Below are 17,819 nucleotides of genomic sequence, written 5' to 3' on the forward strand. Positions count from 1 at the left end.
ACTCATCGGGCTGAGGCATTCTTCCCCGGCTTACGTAACGAGTTACCTCACTTCAGCGTTACCCACCAAACACAGACAAATAAGAGCCTTGCCACTTCAGGAGGGTGGGGGGTGCCTTGAGCTGGTTACCGTTGTTGTAACGACAGCAGCATGAGTCAGGGTTATTATTCACCCCTTTTACCATCCGTATGATCTCCTCCTTCTTCCACCGAACACAGCAACAGGCAACTGGCAGCATGGCGCAACTGCCTTTCTGAAGTCATGTTTTTATAATGGCCTTGTAAAAAATGCATTTTGGCTCTTCATGGAGGTTTTAATAAAAACACAGGCAAAACCTATACAGGACATGAGGGGTCCCATAAGGCAGCAATGACAGGGTGTTCAAATGAGTGTGCATAAGTGCGTAAGCATATGCTTTAATCCCACTGAGTGTGTCTGAGTGTCAGTATTCCATATCCCCTAGGTGCATGGACCACACCTATTCTATGTGGCCCATGAGGACAGCGGTGGGGGCGGGGGTTGAGTAGCAGTGCGTACACACCTCTCCTCTTTTCAGCTGTCAATGTAAATTCGGGGACTTGTAAAAACACTCCTCGCCCTCTCTCCCTCCCTTTTTCCTTTCCTCCTGATCTCCCTCCCATCCACTTGTTCTCTGACAAACTCGGAGCTGAAAAAGGTGAAGCCGTGCGTTTGGCTGATCACAGCCATGTACACTCTTTACAATCAAAACTACTGACACTGTGACTCAAAATTTTAGCTACAGAACTACCATCCAGCAGCAAGAGGACACAAGCATAGCTGGACTCAGTACGTGGACTTAAAAAAAGCTGAGGCCAAAAAGCTCTGGGGAAAAAAGGTGAGTCAATGGCTCAATGACTTCTTCGTGGTTTAAACGCAGAAATAAGTTACAAAGACAACATTTTCTGTGTGTTCTCACCAGATACTCATTGTGCTCATTGGATGTGTAAACATGAATTATATGGTTAGCCTAGCCTTGCTTAAGTCAAACTGACCTACCCAAAACATAGAGGACCAGACTGCACTGTACTGAAGTTTACTGTTGTGAGCCCTCACTGTTACCAAATATGACCTTTCATGTTCCCTGTGAACATAAATACAGCCCTGATGGCTACAGATGACTAATTAATTTAATTTGACTAGGGCCAGTTCCTCTGAAACCAATACTCCAGAGACTTTGGAACTATAATTCTATTCATTTAATTGACTGTAATTATCACAGCTGTTGAAGGTTAAAGGTTACTTGTTCTAAATTCTTGTTCTCTAAAAACTCATAAACTCATTGCACTGCATAAACTGATATACAGCAACTCAAGATGGTTGAGTAATGGAGTGAGGGCATATTTATTCTGTGATAAGACTCTAAATGTCATCAGTGAATCTCTGCCCCTGAAACAATGGCACTCTTATGGGTTGAAGGAAGTGGCCACCGGCCATCAGGAGATTATATCTCCCTCCCTCATTCTCTCTTTCGCGCTCCATTTCACTGCCAATCACTCTGTCCATCTTTCCTTGTTTCATTGTCACTCCAGATGTTTCACTCCCTCCTTTTCCCTTCGTTTTCAGCTACATAGTGTAGTCATGTCCACTGGAGATCCAGGGTTTTTGAGTGGTCATTCCAGCTCAGGGCTTGATTGCTTCACTAGAGCAATTGTTTGGCTGGGAGCTTGAATCACCCATTGCTCCAGCTGTCTAATCAGCTGCTGGCTGTAAGGCACCTCTGAATGAAACTCTCAGGTTTGTGAATCTCTAGCACCAGACACAAGAGCCAACACTGCTATACCTCCACTCCTATTCATATGCACAGGTATTGACATCACGCATTCTCTCACTTCCAGATCACTCCCTGTTCCAGCTTGTTTGCTCCTTCATGTCATTCTCCTCCCTCCTCTCTATCTCTCTCTTTCCCTCCCTCCTCTCCATCTCTCTCTCTCTTATTGTTGAGCTCCAGCCAGAGAAGATGAACTCTACAGTCTGCCACAGTAAGAGCAAACAGTGGGCCAAGAATACAACAAACTAGAGGTTTCCTTGCTATTTAATGGAGTAACTCCAAATGAAGCTGCAGCCCAGCTCATATCCTGTCCCAGATAGGGATGGTATAGCAGGTTTGGTGGTTCTCACAAAATCCAGTTGCACTCTTACAGCTTAGTATGGAAACTAAGTTGGTTCAAGTGGGACAATGATTGGGTGAATCAGGTGATTATGAAAGTAACACCATTGCTACCTTCAATTTTTTTTTTCATTTCAGTGAACAAAGTCTTGCTTTTGTGATTAAAAGGAAGGACAGGAGTGGAATGGAGAGATCTCACAGGTCAGGAGTAAAAGACATTACAAAACAAGAGACCAGGATGACACAGAAGGGAAGGACCACGCTTTCGTTCCCGTTCCACGCATCCATCTTCCTCGTTCTCCTCTTCCTTATCCCCCTGCCCAGAAGCAGCCAGGCCACAAACAATACCTTAACCAGTAGCCCTAATGTCACCAAGAATGGCAGTGCCACCAATAACCTGAATTTGACTGCTTCCGTTCTGCCGAACTTTACCTCCGCCAGCAACGCAACCGCTCCAGCACCAGGGTGCGAGGTAGGCTTGGACCCAATTTACTCCAACCTGTGCGACAGGCAGGCAGCGTGGGGGATCGTGGTGGAGACACTGGCCACCCTGGGCTTCCTGGTCACAGTTGGGCTACTGCTGGGGCTGGCCGGCTGGGCGCTGTGGGCATGCATGCCATTCCGGCGGAGGCGGGGAATCGCAGGAACCGTGGCATCCCTGCTCCTGTCCCTGCTTGGGACGGCGGGGCTGTTCGGCCTCACCTTCGCCTTTATTGTGCGCCTCACCCCACAGACCTGCCCAAACGCGCGTCTTTCCTCTTCGGCGTGCTCTTTGCCCTGGCCTTCTCTCCTCACTGCTGGCCCGCTCCCTCGCCCTGCAGGGTTTCGGTGTGGCACGCGGCCTGGGCGAGGCGGGCCTGGTCCTCGCACTGACGGTGGTGCAGGTAATCGTGGCCACCGAGTGGCTGGTGATGGTGCTGGTGCGGGATGGCCTGCCCTGCTCCTACACACAGGGTGAGTTTGTGGCGCTGCTGGTCTACGTGCTGTGCTTGCTGGCCGTCGCCCTGGCCTTCACCACGCGCGGCCTCTGCCGCTCCTGCTGTGCCTACAGCTACAGCTACACCGGCGCCAGCCGAACACAGACGCGGGTCCAGGCCGCGCTTCCTCTGCCTCACCGCCGTCCTCTCCGCCGCCATATTGGGTGGTCTGGATTGCCCTCCTGACCCGCGGGAACAGCGACCATGGGGCGGAGGCCTGCATGGGACGACCCTGTGCTCAGCGTGGCCCTCGGTGGCCAACGGCTGGGTGCTGCTGCTGGCCCACGGGCTGGCCCAGACCAGCTTCCTCTGCAGGGGGAAGCCAGGGGCACAGGAGGGGCCGCTGGACTTCACTGGGTGGACCAGCCCCAGCACCGAAATGCCTGGGCTGGGCAGTTCCACCAAAACAGGCCGGGAAAACTGCAGCTTTGAGAGCGGACGGGCAGGAGAGGAGAGGTAAGGGGGCTGTCTAGAGGATGGAGCCAGAGGGGGTTACGGTGTGGATAGAACAGTTAGCAGCTCGGGAACTGGGCTTTTGACTGTACTGCTCAACCCCCAAGTGTGGCACTTGGGACAAAGTATTAGTTTTGCTTCAGCAAAACCTCCAGATGTATACGTGGAAGATATGTAAAAATGTAAGTTTCCCTGTACTGGAGCTTCTGATAAGCAAATGACGTCATGTAACATTGTAATCTATTGGCACGCCCAGTGATTGGCAGTCTGAGAGGACTGTAGATTTGAATCCTGTGAGATTTGTGAAAATGTGTTGCTTTCCCAGGTAAAAGGCAGGAACCAGTTCTGCGCTCACCCTATGAGTCTGGATTCTCCATGACAGTGAGTACTGGAAAAATAAATACAGTTTGTGTGTGTAATATTTGCCTATAATATTTGTAATATTTGCTTTTTGTAATTTGCTTTTGCTTTTTGTAATTTAGTTTTCTTTGACAAGCACAGTGCGACCTGGTAACTTACCATTATTGTCACAGTAATGTGGCCATTATTGTTAACAGTTTTTGAAATTCATGAAGACAGATCTAGTAACATAAACGTATAATGGTTGAAGTGATACATTAGTATCATGTTATACTAGATTTTATTAAGTATACTCATATATATCATGTATGGTGTTAAAACTGTGACCAATATGCTGCTGTGTTTCAGGAAATAGACCCAGACAGGGACTACTCTATCCCCCGTCCTCAGACCACTAACACCACTGAACCTTATGATGACTACTACGGAAACAGGCTGGCTGATTAAGACTGGACTAATGCACCCGCACGCACACACGCACACACACACACACACACACACACACACACACACACACACACACACACACATATACATGCTTGCAAATGGCTTCTGAATTCTCATGGGCACATGCAGTCTGATTAAGACTGCCATTGATTTACATTTACATTCACCACTCACATACACATGCACACACATGAAGTGATGTCCACACAAACAGGCACTTATTTAGCTACTGTAGAATATCACCATATGTTACATATTATGGTGTGATATAATGTACACAGACGTGGATGCACAGGACAAAGGAGACACATTCAGAGAAAACATTTGCCTGCATCCAGGCCTCTCATTTTGCACTTCTGTGTATTTTATACTGATAAACAGCGCCTTCTAGTGATGGCAAATGGTGTATGTAATGTAATATAATGTAATGGTAGATTGGCACACATACAGTGGTTTACAGAGGGGCGCTAGGAGACATTTCCAACAGAAATTCCATGATTTAAAGGATTTTTGTAGCCAGGTAGCTCTACACACGTGTATGACAGTGTATTCTGCAAATACGCTCTGGCAGTTCAAGGGACAGCTGGGGCCTAGGTTCAATCCATCCAAAATGACTGTAAATCTGAGTGCTGAATTTAGTAAGTGTTGCAGGTTTTTCTGAATTTTAGAGCATGTCATTGTGAGGATGGCAGATGCTAAAATTAATAAAGGCCATATTGCAAGAATAATTAATGTAACACTTCAGTTTGTGTGACTAACTTGGGACTGTGTTTGGCTGGCCATATACAAAGTGAATATTAAAACAAAACATAACACAGCTCTGTGTGGACCATAAACTTGGTGCTAGCTTGATACATCCAACTTTTGCTGGGGTTCATTGTATTTCCATTTCCTAAAAATGTTCAGGCTGCAGTTAGATGAAGTTTTTCAGAGGGAGCCCTTTAAGAAGGTGAGAATTGCACAGATGAAAGCAAAGGTTGAGTGCATGAAGGCACCAGGTATTCTCTGAACATATGAGAGGTGACACACTCTGTAAAGGAGCATGTGTCTCACACACACTGGAGACATTCTGGAGTCCTGTGCATGGAATGAGGACTGACAAAAGGGAGTTTCACCCAACAGCGAAGAGATGCTGTGGATGGCATCAAACACTCACTGGACAGGTGTCCAAATTTAGGAAAGTATGTTGATGAATGATGACAATGAAGATGTTTCTTGATAATGGTGATGCTACACAGAATCCTACCAGGCACAAGAGCAAGCATATGCCTACATCGGTTTAAAAAATTTCCTAAAGTTATATGGGAGTTTAAACTGTAATTCAAAATAATCACACAATGTTCATGGTCTTTTCGCTTTTCATGTCTATTTTGGTTTCAGATGGGCAAAGGACAATAAACCCTTGTTAAGAAATATTTTGATCTATAATGTCATTTATCATTGTAATTGAACCCATGCCTTCAGAAAGTCTTCAAACACATCACAACACAGTCATAACCAACTCCAAACAAACAGCATTGAAATGCCACACAATCAGGGCCAGTTAACGACTTCTAATTTTACACACACACATACATACACACACACACACACACACACACACACAGAAACAACTGAGAGACATTCTGAGATGCTAAGCTGAAACAATAATGGTAATAGTTAATAGTTGTAGACATTTTCAATAGTACCTCAACTACTAAATTTTGATGGAGGATGGCAAAATATTTATATATGCTTTCCGTTTCTGAGTTTCGTTGACAAACCTCATTTTTAAGATGACAACATTAAGCAGAAAGAAGTGATTCATAGTAATTGCCCATTGAAAACAACGGGGAAATAACTATTTAATAGGATATAATGGGATTAATCTGAAAAACTCTCCCATATTAACAATCAGGTTTGTAAAATGATAATATTTAGTGGACTGTAGATTGTTTCACGGTATGCATTTTATTGACGTGTTGCCATATAAATTTTGGATTATGTGGTAATCACTTAGACATTTTAATCTGAACCGTGTAACAACAGCAAACCGAGAAAAAAATAGTATAGCCTTTTATGCCCTTCCCAACGCTTAATTTCTACCGCCACCCTGCGGCAGCACAGCGGCACTAAACAGCACCATGATCGTTAGTTCATACGCTTACCATATCGACAGCTGCACATCAGTTTTGTCGTCCGTGCGTGGCACACGCGCACTCCCATTTTAACGGCACGATTTTTTCGTTAATCAAACGTGTCACGTGCCACACGTGTACATCAGCAGCGACTCAGAATACAGGCTATGTCACACATACACACATCTCACTGGCATATACTGTGCGTAATGGTATTTGGACATAAGTCACTACATGAACTAATTACTTTTTAGTCATAAAAGCGCATGGTCAATTAAAAAAGGAATTGTAAAAAAAAGTCATTAAAAAATTGTAAAATAAATACATAACATCTTGCTGGAGTGGATTGCCTAATTCTATATTAATTGGTCTTTCCAATACATTTTAACATAAATAACACAATTGTACTGAAAATTAAAATACAAAGCACTGTGAGGAAATTTAATTCCTCATTTGGAAGGATGCATCCTCAGAGATCCCAGTGGCATTCTTCAAACTTCATTATGTCTTTCTTTTCCTGTAGCCTACAGATTTTCTAGAAAGCAACTTCAGATCATCCTCTGTTCTAGTGTAAAGTAACTGCAATTCCTTAGGCACATTCATTTGGGACCACACACTCTCATGACATTTCATCAGATATGGCAGAGTGTGGGTATGTCAGCTCTTCACCATCGGAGCTTGCTCTCTTGCTCCCTCCCTACTCTGCATCACAGACCCACTCCCTAATTTAGAAGGGCAAAAAAGTTTAAAATTTAGAGGCACCGTTCAGGAAATGCATGTCTGTATTTGTCAGTATGTGTTGGGTTGAGGGTTTTGCTGCTGCTGGCAGTTTTGTTTTTCTTTCAGACAGCAGACTAACTGGAAAAGTAATTGTTTAGTCTTTCCCTCCCAAACCCACATCCCCACAGCTCTTGAAAAGTTGGTTCTGGATAGGTATTGCCAGACAATAGCCTCACCCTTGAGTCACATTAGGCCTGCCTTGTTCCCTTTGAACACATTTCGACCAAGACATTCCCATGTTATACAGTTGGCGGCGTGTTGCTCTAATCTAAAAAGTGACTCCTCTCCTCACCAGCCTTCAACCTGGCCTCTTAACCCACTTTTGTTGTTGTCTTTTGTACAATGTGAAAGGACAGAATTATGGCCTGACCTGCTTGATAACATCTTGATGAGGGAAGACAGCAGACACCATCTCACACAGGACCATGTACACACAGGCTCCCAAACCACACAGATTTTTATCATTTCATTGTGTGTGTGTGTGCGTTTGTGTATGTGTGTTTGTGTGTGGCGGGCAGTGGCAGCTGAGACTATTCTTCCTTTGTCCCAAACAGATTTTCTTGCCAGAACAGATGTTATGGAACTACTTTTCAGTGTACAGATAACAGGTGAGGACAAGTTAACTGCTTTTTGCTTTCTATTTGTAGGATACTACATCAAGAGGGGAAGTATTTGGGATCATACTTTCAAAGACCACCAGCAGGAAGAAAAACCCCAGTCAGACTGACTTTCGACCTCCCCAGCAGGCATCTTAAGTTTTACCATTCAGGAATATGGACTTCCCACTGCTGCTAATTTACAGCATGAAATCAAACTTTAGCAACCCACGTGTCGGGGGGTGTAGAGGGACAAAAACAGGCAACTGAGCAAAACATAAAAACCAAACAAACCGTTTATATGTACATTCAATGAACAATGACACAGAACACAGAGCGGACATGACAGTGGGTAAACCATGAGCAAAATTCACAACAGTAAACTTTCACACCCAAACAAAAAGGACAATGGGGATATCAGTCTCCACACAAATAGGGACCTTGGGACAAAGAAATGTGTATGCAAATCAGCCCCGAATTAGAATCCCTGCTAAAACCTGCCCATTTCCTCCATGCCCCAGGGCAACCATAGTGCAGGGCGGTGCACTACGAGACAGTTGGCTCCGTGTCAGAGCATGTCCAGGGTTTACTCTGTTGGGCAGAGGTATTGGCTTACTGGACCGGACTGTTCCATGTTCCGTGGTTTGTAGCGGAATATAGTTATAGTTTATGACTAGCGGCATGGTTAACTGTGCTACCCCACTTTCAATAAGCAGGTCCATGAATCCCTTGGTCACCACTAATTTAAAGGCTGCAACAGCAATAACCACAGCAAAACCCCCCACACCCCTACTACCACCCAGATAAAGTTATTGAGACCAAAGCCATTGTGATGCAGTTTAAGACATTACAGTCTTTAAACCCCATAAATTCTGAAATTTCATGGAAGAATTTTGTTTTCCTTTTTCACTCTTGATGTTCGATGGAAATGAGAACAGCTCTTTGGTTTCCAGAGAAGCAAGATCCCGTGTGAAACTCTCTACTTTCATTTAATGACATTCAAGGCCAAACCTTGGGAGGCGCAACCCGCCCCCACCTTCAAGGTTTGCAGCAAATGACAGATGCACCTATTCGTTTGCAACCACCTTCTCACTCATAAAACTAACTCACAAAGGTTCACCCACTCTACAATCATATCCTTTTATTAATACTTTAAAAACATGACACTCAACTGTCACCAATGGAATCGTCCATGCAGCCACATCTTTTTAACCATAAATGTGGTTTAGGCACCCCACTCTTTCTCAGAACTCTTAGATCAGCCTTGAAATGTACCTCCCCTATCATGTGATCAAAAAGGGAGGGGTTTTGACCAGATTAAAAACAGACCCTTGCAACTTTTTACACATTTTAAAAATGACCAACTTGCAAAATGTGAATCCTATAATTCTGCAAGCAACTTTAATAAATGTTAATATTGAAATATGGCTCAATCCTGTTTCCCCTTTTAACCCTACCCCCCTCCCCCCTCAGACAGTTCAGTCTTTAAAAAAGGTTCTTCATACTGCTATCTGACTGGGATTACGATCAATATTTGAATACTCCTCTCTTCAGTTGCTCCCACAAGTATTCCCCGCTTAACTCCAGATATCACAAGTATAGCCCCCCCTCCCCACCCACAATGCGCCATTTCGCATTCGTGCATCTCTGCAGGCCCCACCCCAAAAAGGCTCCGCTTCTCCGGTCAGTACATGCACGCAAACATGCCACCTCAAACAAAACTGTAGTGTACCAACTCCATATGAAGGACTTCTCGTTTCATCAGTTCCCAAATGATATATAAACCTCCCGATTCTCCACTTCCCATCTATGACATTCCTGCAATGGTCTGTACAAATGTTTAAAATTGACTGGTAAAATTATCATTCATCCCTGCATACCTCAGCCCCACCCAAAAATACACTTGCTCACTCTCTCAGGACAGTGTGGTTTAAAAACCTGTATCTCCACAAGACTTTTGAACAGACCAAACATAAAACAGGGGAACTTATTCTGGGAAAAACTACAATTTTAACAAACAAGAAAAATATAACATGAGCTAAAATAACACCAAGAACAATGATGAAAAAAGTACAATAATGTGTATACACTTGACCAAAAATGTGCTTTTTAAGAATCTTTGGAGCCAAAAGAAAAACAATAGTGAGAATAAGATATTCAGAGTATATGGAGATATACATAATAGTACTAGAACAAAGACAGTATTTATACATTTTTATGTTTACGTCACATCCTCTCTCACTGTGAACAGCAACAGGCAGTGACTCTTCCGTACATACGGACTAAACCATTCACACAAAAACTCCTGAAAGCAGGGTGTGTTTTTAAGGGCACAATGGGACTGCTCCACTTTTTGAGAGGGGGAGGATTAGTGTCAGTAAAGCAACCAAAAAAGAGAAGAACAAAACTGTTGCAACTTGTTCAATGTTTAAAGGGTACGTTTGTGTGTTTTTGCGTCCGATTTCTTCTCTCAGGCCCTGAGTTTTCAAGTTAACAACTGTGGGTAGTGGAGGTCTTGTCAATTGAATTTTTTAATTGAGTTAGCCTGGCACTCCTAGCCTTCTAGCACCCATTCAGTGAAATGCACTGACACTATAATCGGAATGGAATGTAATCCTGTACAGTGAAGGGTGTTAAAAACCCAGCAGAAGTTCTTTTCTGCCACTCTTCCTCTCTCCCCCTCTCGTCTGGTTCTACAAATAAACTGTGTCATATCCTCTTAGGTACAAGGGTAGACAGTACACCTGTGTGTTATGAGAATGCATGATTCAGATTGGAATTGTGTGTCAATATAATATATTGAAACAACATCAACAGCAATAATAATCATAAAGTAATACTAATAACCAGCAAAAAAGTAATGAGGAATAATGAGCTGGAAAAATGTGAATAATGATAATAATAATAATAACAATAATAATGTTTGGTTAATTCGTCCCAATTTCACTCTTGATTATTATTATTTTTATTATCATTATTGATGTTTAAATGAGACATTTATTCCAGAGACCAAAAAAAAAACAAAAAAACAAATGAGGTAATGCGGAACAAAAACAAGTCTTTTTAAAAAGTTTTTTTTCCTTGTCATTTTCCAGCGGCTTTGTTTTTGTCATATTTCCATCCAGCTGGTTGGGCAGTTTGGTATAGCCTCTCACTCAGTGTGTGAATTACGTCAGGGAAACTGATGTTTTCTCCCTCGCATTGTAAAACAAAAAATAAACGTTTGTTTTGTTGCTTCAAATGCGTTGTTTTGAATGTTTGCGTTGTCATACGTTTGTTGTCGAGCTTATATTGTTTAATTTGTGTAGTCGTCCTTCTTCTGTTGTGCCATCCTGTTGTCACAAAGTCCGCTCTTCAGATGTTGCCACAGTTTCGGTATTTTAAAACCCTTTTGCTCGTGGGGTCCCTCCATTTTCATCACCTATTCCTTGCCAAAGTAGTGTATATAGAAGCAGTCATGTATTTCTTCCTTTTTTGTTGGTGCTCAACGGTTTGTCGTTGTCAAACATTCACAGCAGTCTACTGTTTTGAGACAGCAAGGCCTAGATTCGATCCTACTGCATGTTGGTTTGTCCTTCATTTTAATTCATTAACCTAAGTCGATGTTATCTCCTTTCCTCATTAACAGAAATCAAAGAAAATTTTGTCTTAAGCAGCAAAAAAGAAACTTGCTTACTTGTTCATTTCATATTCAAACAAGACAACCAGCAATGCAGTAGGACTAGCCCCAGGTCCGAACTGACAGCTGCATCCTTTTCAGTCAAGACTTTGGCTGACTGTTGTTGATTTGTTTTTACTGCACGTGTCTGGCCAGACTTCTGTACTGAGGGAATGATTGTGGAGGCAACATCTGCGGATCAAATTTTTAAAGCAGCAATTCTTTTCCGGTAATGGAGCTGTGGTTTTTGCGTAGCTGTGTTCTTCAGGTGTTTCCGTTTTGTTTTTTTTAAATTCACTTGTAGCTGTCCCCATAAATGTAGTTGTGTGTTACTAGATGCTAGCTGAGTAAAAGTCAATCAATCTTCATTAAATATGTTTGTCCAAAAAAATAATAAAACCAAGCTGTAATTATGACTGAGAAATGACTCCTTCCAAATTTTGAGTGTGGAAAAAGGGGTCCCAAGGAATGGGAAGATCCAAGGAGGGTCAGTGGGCATTTAATAGGGGGCAAATCGACTGTATCCACCCCGGTACAAGCTAGCCTGTTGGAGAGAAAGAGAGGGGTTACAATGAGTGGGGAAGTCGAGGGAAAGTGAGAGAGAGAAAGGAGGAGGCTGTGCATTCATACCCACAGAGATATTGTACGGCCGCACTACCCACAGAGGTATTCCATGCATAAGTTTGTTTTTAAAAAAATGATGAAATTAAATATGTTCTACAAACAACTGGTCATAACTAACGAATCAATACAGCTTCAAGCTGGACCTAAATTTACAGGCAAAGGTTGGACCCATTTATTGGCAGTCCAAAATAATTTGACTTGTGTGAGGTAATGACCTGAACACTAAAAGGAACCAACCGAGAGAAATTTATCAGAATGCAAGACATTCACACAGTTGAATCAAGGTCAAACAATTGGAGGAATAAGAAAAGCAAAATGTTATAACAAATGGGACACAAGCATGGCTGCCAGCTACATGTCAAAGGCAAAGCTGAGGTATCACTACTGGTTGGTGGGACAGGGTCACATGGAGGTAGGTAGGCAGAATCTCACCATGGCACCCACTCCATAGGCGGCAGCCGCAGCAGGTGCAAGGGCGTGGTAGGGGTCTGCGGTGTAGACTCGTCCATAACTTAAAAGAGATGTGTGGTTTAAAGGTCACGATACACACAACCTTGGCATGGCCATAAGACATAATTACAATACATTTATGAAAATAAATCTGAACTGCATTAAAACCAATACCAAAGCCTATTTTTGTTTCACTATATATTATGCAAGTTCTGATTTTGCAGGTGTAATTCTTGTTCAAGATTCTGTTATTTTGTATGTTATTGTAAAAATATCTTGCACCTGGTACAAGATCAACCACAGAAGAAATAAAAATAATAATCCTGTACAATAAAATACATAAGCAAAGATCCTCTACAATCACAAGCTATCAAACTCATATAAAATAAGCCCCTGCTGAACTGAACACCTTCATCAATGCTTGAAAAGAAACAGCCACTCGGCATCCTCACCTGTCACTATAGGCAGCGGCGGCGGCAGCAGCAGTTGCCCCGGTTACAGCAGCGGGTTGAGCATAGCGATAGGCTGCATAACCTCCCTACGAGAAAGAGAGAAGAGGCAGGGCTTAATGACCTCAATCACATCAACTAATAGAGAGGCTGGTTACAGTGAGGAAAAATGAGAGAGAGGAAAACTAACACATACATTGAAGGCATTTCTGTCACACAAGAGAAATATTACCTCTCTCTGACAGCAAGATGAACAAGCTAAAGCTAATACATGTCAATGCCTTCAGGGTAAAACTACACAGTGCGCTCCAAACATTTTTAAAAGACATATAGGAAGAGGAAGAGACAGCCAGGGGCATGGACATTTACATGAGCCGCAGTTACATCCTCATGAACAAGCATTAGGAGGAAAAGACTGAAGAGAGGAAGCGCACACATACACGTGCGCACACACACACAGCGACAATATGACACACACATAGCATGCAACCCTACTCCAGCAACATTCTGTATTTTAGCCTGGGGGGGGGGGGCACTGCAGGTAAGAGGAGAGAGAGGCAGAAAATGATCATTAATGTGCTTTGCATGCAGATGTTGATCAGCATGCCACACGTACAATCAACAGACAAGAAGGAAACACTGGGAGGGGGGGCAGAACCTCTTTCTTGGGATATTATTTGGAGCAAAACAAGGAAAAACAGGGGGTGGGCAGTGTCTGGCACAATCCTGCCACCACAGAAACCTGCTGGTTTACAGCACCGCACACACAAATTCCCTTTGCACATGCCCACATGGGGTGACCTGCCAAAAGCCAGTGAGATAACACGTTAGTGACCTCACCTGTGAATTTATTAGCCAGCTAACTTACTACATGCCCTGAGGCCAACATATGTTTACCAGCTACCTAAAAAGGTAATTTGACCTAGTTTTCTCTAAAGCTTTTCATTAGCCTACAGGTTAATTAGCTAGCCAGCTGCTGTATAGCAAAAAAAATCTAATTTAAGTTAACTAGATCTACATGCTGCCTCAACAGTCTTATGAGCACTAGGCTGAGAGGCATAAAACAGGCATGTGTATACATAATACATACATCCATGTGCTCTCTGGCAGCGCCAGATAGGTCAGAGCACCAGCAGCATAGTAGGCCTGGTTCTTCTGGCAATGCAGGCTAAAACTAATCAACGTTTTGGTTAGATAACCTAGGTTAGGCTGGTAACTTAGCTTAAATGACATGAAGTAGGGATGTTTTAATGACACCCCCACCCCTTAAAACTCCCGTGTCAGATTGCAGCGAGTTAGTACAAAGGAGAAGCTGTTACAATTCAAAACCATTTCCTCATCAGAAAATCAACACCAATGCGGTCACGTCAACGCACACAGGGGTGTTACCGCACGGGCCCTACCTGAGGCAACCTGGCGCTAATGACAGAGTCCTGAAACACTATTCTATAGAGAGAACAGAAATAACCATTTGTCAACCTGGACACACAGTCAGGCAGACAGGCAAGGCAGGCACAGACACGCATAAAGGAGCAAACACACACATGCACAGACAAGCACAGAGACAGACACACACACACACACACACACACACACACACACAGTGCTGTCCAGTTATGAATGAACAGATATATGCTTAAGCACACTGACTGTGATCATGGACTGTAATCTTAGCAATTAGAGCATGCAACACATCACGCCATTGCATTAAAGAGTATGAACGGAGCAGGAACATGATTCTGTAGCATATCTGCACACAAGTTTCACTCCTCAGTAAACTTTGACTGAGGTGAAATATTACTTTCAAGGGTATCCCAATGTCCAGTAACAACATGATGTAGCTTTGGTATTTAAGGTATGAATGATTTGCTAAAAATAAGCTGCAAATTTTTAAGAAGCCCTGCATTCTCCATCATTCCCAGCTGGACGGCTCCGGTGCAGTGGTTACGAACACACATGCAGACACTCAGAGAGAGAGAGAGAGAGAGAGAGATAGAGAGGGGGGGGGGGGTAGAGAGGGAAGTGTTTTACTTACATATAATTCTGCAGCTCCATAAAACCCATCCTGATACACCACACTAAGAGTGAACGAGAGAGAGAAAGAGAGAGATGGACAGAGATGGAGAGATGGAGAGGGAAGAGCAGAAATCCAGAAAGGGTGAACAGATGACAGGGGGCAAGCGAAACAAGTGAGGTAAGTGGGGGTGAAGAGAGAAAAACGACAGAAAAAAGAAGGAATCAGAGAAAGGAAGGAACCAAGTAAACAGGAGAGAGCAAGTTATGGAAAGAGTGAATGTAGGAGAGAGAGCAAGGGAGAGACAGGTAGCGAAAGAACAAAGGGGGATATAGCAAGACAGAGAGAGGAGAGAGAGATGGAAAAGTTATTTCACACGCATGCAGCATGCAGTTTGAATAAAACCTCCACAGACCATTACTCACTCCTGGACTGCATTACAGAAGATGGTGCCATTCTAAAGGCCAGCAGCACCCCCATTACGCCGTGCTGCTAAAAGAGCTGTCCCTGCGCGGACAGGCTCTCCAGCGTGCACTGTGTTCAGGAGCGCGTGCTCTCGGCACTTTCATTGGCTGGCCTAATGGTGTAGCCCACTCTGGCTATGTGAGATTGCCGGTCAGTAAGGAAGTAGTATTCCCCACAGCGTTCATTAGGTTTGTTTGTACACCATAATGGCAATCACAACCCCACCCCCACCCTGTGAATCTGCACAGCCCAGCCACAACACACACAGATAGCATGCAGATCGACAGTGTGCGTCTGTGAGAACATGCATTACGTGTCTGTGTGTGTATGGCATGCAAGTGTGTATGGTGTGGTGTGTGTGTGTGTGTGTGTGTGTGTGACTGTGTGTGACTGTGTATGGTGTGGTGTGTATGTGTGTGTGAGTGTGTGTGTGTGAGTGACTCTGTGTGTCAGTGCCAGTCTTCTGTGCCAGGCAAAGTACCTGATTTATTAAAATATGAATCCAGAACAGAGACTGCAGTCTTGTGTGTGTGTATGTGCATTAGGTGGTGGATATAGCACCTTACCCGGGGTAGGCGGGAATGGCCGGCTGTGGCACAGCAGCACGGACGGCACTGTATACGGGCCGGCCCCGCCCCCTGAGGTGGGCGCCCCGAAACGCTGCCGCGGTAGAGGCAGCTGCTGCCGCTGAGGGGTATGGGAACCCTGGAACTGGGGGGGAGTGAGCCAGTAAGCATGAACATGAATAATGAGCAGAGAGGACTTTCAACCAACTGCATTTCACCCATTTACAGCAAAGGAGAACATACATACAAAATACGGGGAAACAAAATCTAATAAGAATTTACAATAAAAACGTGCAACGAAAACAGACATCCCTGAACATTCACATTTTGAAAGTATTTAACCTTAAAGCTCCTTCTCTGTTCTTCTCACAAATGGACACACAGTTCCAAATACACCTGAGAACATCTGAGAAACTAGGCAGAGCCCTTATCGGCTTACAGTGAGCAAGAGAAGAGCACGAGAGAGAGGGGAAGAGAAAGAGAAGAGCAAGTGAAGGCACAATGACTATAAATGAGCAAAAGAGAGTGAAAGGGAGAGTGAGCAAAAGATATGAAGACAGTTTGCTCAGCAGCCAAAAAGGAAGGTCTGAATAGGACAGGGTGAAGCATGAACACTCATATACTCTCTCTCACACACACACACACACACACACACATACACACATACACACACACACACACACACACACACACACACACACACAGATATCAAGCTCACAGTAGCCAAGCCCTCAGGATAGGACCTTACCTGCATAGAGCTCTGGCCCGTACATGGCTCCTACCATTGGGCTGAGTTTCCATCCTGCTGGAAGGGGGGACAGGCCAAAGAAAACAAGGGGAGGGGAAGGAGAGAGAGGGGGACACGGAAAGAAAGAAAAAATGCATGGCATGGACACAGATACAATGATGAGGGAGGGGAGAGAGGAAACACAAACACAAGGGCTCATGGTTAGCATCGGGTTCCTGTGTGTTGGAGCTACAGTATGCATGAGCGGAGTATAGACAAGTCAGTGCTAAGAGTTACCGTAGGGCAGGGTGCTGAGGGCCTCTCCGTTAGGGTAAGGGCTGACCATCTTCTTATTGGTCATCACCCTGGCTGTAGCATTATTCACCTGGGGGACATGGAGAGAAGGCCCCGAGTCAGTACCTACACAGGCTGAGTGCTCAAGGTGGAGACATGCAGACAGACAGAGAGGCAGAGAGACAGACAGACAGACAGACACACACTCACACACACACACACACACACATACGTGCACAGACAAACACACACACACACACAGATGCACAGCCAGTAATGCACAGATATTCAGACACACAAAGTCAAAGGATCATATATCAAACAATCATATACCATCCTGGAAGCTACATGCAGAGACGGAGAACACTTTGTAAAAAAAAAATATATATATATATATATATACCTTCAACATTAGATGCAATTCACAGGTAAATGTGCATGCAATTAATCCTGAATTGACATCATTTCTGGTCTGATGAAACTAACATCAAGAATCAAATGGTCAAACAAAAATGTTTACCTAATTATTTGTGTGTGTGTGCATGTGAGTGTGTGAGAAACATATGCAGGAATGAGCCCACCAGTATGGCTGTTCGTTCAGCTAAACAGGTTCAATGGAACTGACCATTCTTCAGCGTCTGCCTCTTACACCAGGTTGTGATGAGTTGGGATGTACCGCTGTGTGTGTATGTGTATGTGTTTGTTAATGGAGGC

General features: G+C 43.9%; 2 protein-coding genes across 6 annotated transcripts in view; one reads left to right on the plus strand and one right to left on the minus strand.

The window, feature by feature from the left end:
- Positions 1-628: 628 nt before the first annotated feature.
- On the plus strand, positions 629-5,745 carry LOC118794888 (G-protein coupled receptor family C group 5 member D). The gene is given in 11 exon segments (XM_036553178.1): positions 629-856; positions 2,267-2,877; positions 2,880-2,914; positions 2,917-3,231; positions 3,233-3,265; positions 3,267-3,302; positions 3,304-3,357; positions 3,359-3,541; positions 3,543-3,561; positions 3,884-3,939; positions 4,267-5,745. Coding segments are annotated over 10 exon segments (1,395 nt in total). The 5' UTR covers positions 629-856; positions 2,267-2,312; the 3' UTR covers positions 4,366-5,745.
- A 5,173-nt stretch (positions 5,746-10,918) lies between these two features.
- The window catches only part of LOC118794048 (RNA binding protein fox-1 homolog 2-like), a 40,332-nt gene continuing 33,431 nt past the window's right edge, over positions 10,919-17,819 (minus strand). For 2 of the 5 annotated variants that reach the window (XM_036552185.1, XM_036552183.1), the window contains exons 7-13: positions 17,109-17,196; positions 16,833-16,889; positions 16,085-16,229; positions 15,075-15,117; positions 13,043-13,128; positions 12,573-12,651; positions 10,919-12,060 (exon numbers count right to left, since the gene is read on the minus strand). In XM_036552185.1, coding sequence (XP_036408078.1) covers positions 12,016-12,060; positions 12,573-12,651; positions 13,043-13,128; positions 15,075-15,117; positions 16,085-16,229; positions 16,833-16,889; positions 17,109-17,196 — 543 coding nt within the window. In that variant the 3' untranslated portion in view covers positions 10,919-12,015. Of the gene's footprint in view, positions 12,061-12,572; positions 12,652-13,042; positions 13,129-14,442; positions 14,486-15,074; positions 15,118-16,084; positions 16,230-16,832; positions 16,890-17,108; positions 17,197-17,819 lie in introns of all 5 variants that reach the window. The other 3 variants (XM_036552188.1, XM_036552186.1, XM_036552184.1) reach the window with 3 other exon arrangements.

This window comes from Megalops cyprinoides, chromosome 19 (genome assembly GCF_013368585.1).
Source record: "Megalops cyprinoides isolate fMegCyp1 chromosome 19, fMegCyp1.pri, whole genome shotgun sequence".
NCBI lineage: Eukaryota > Metazoa > Chordata > Actinopteri > Elopiformes > Megalopidae > Megalops > Megalops cyprinoides.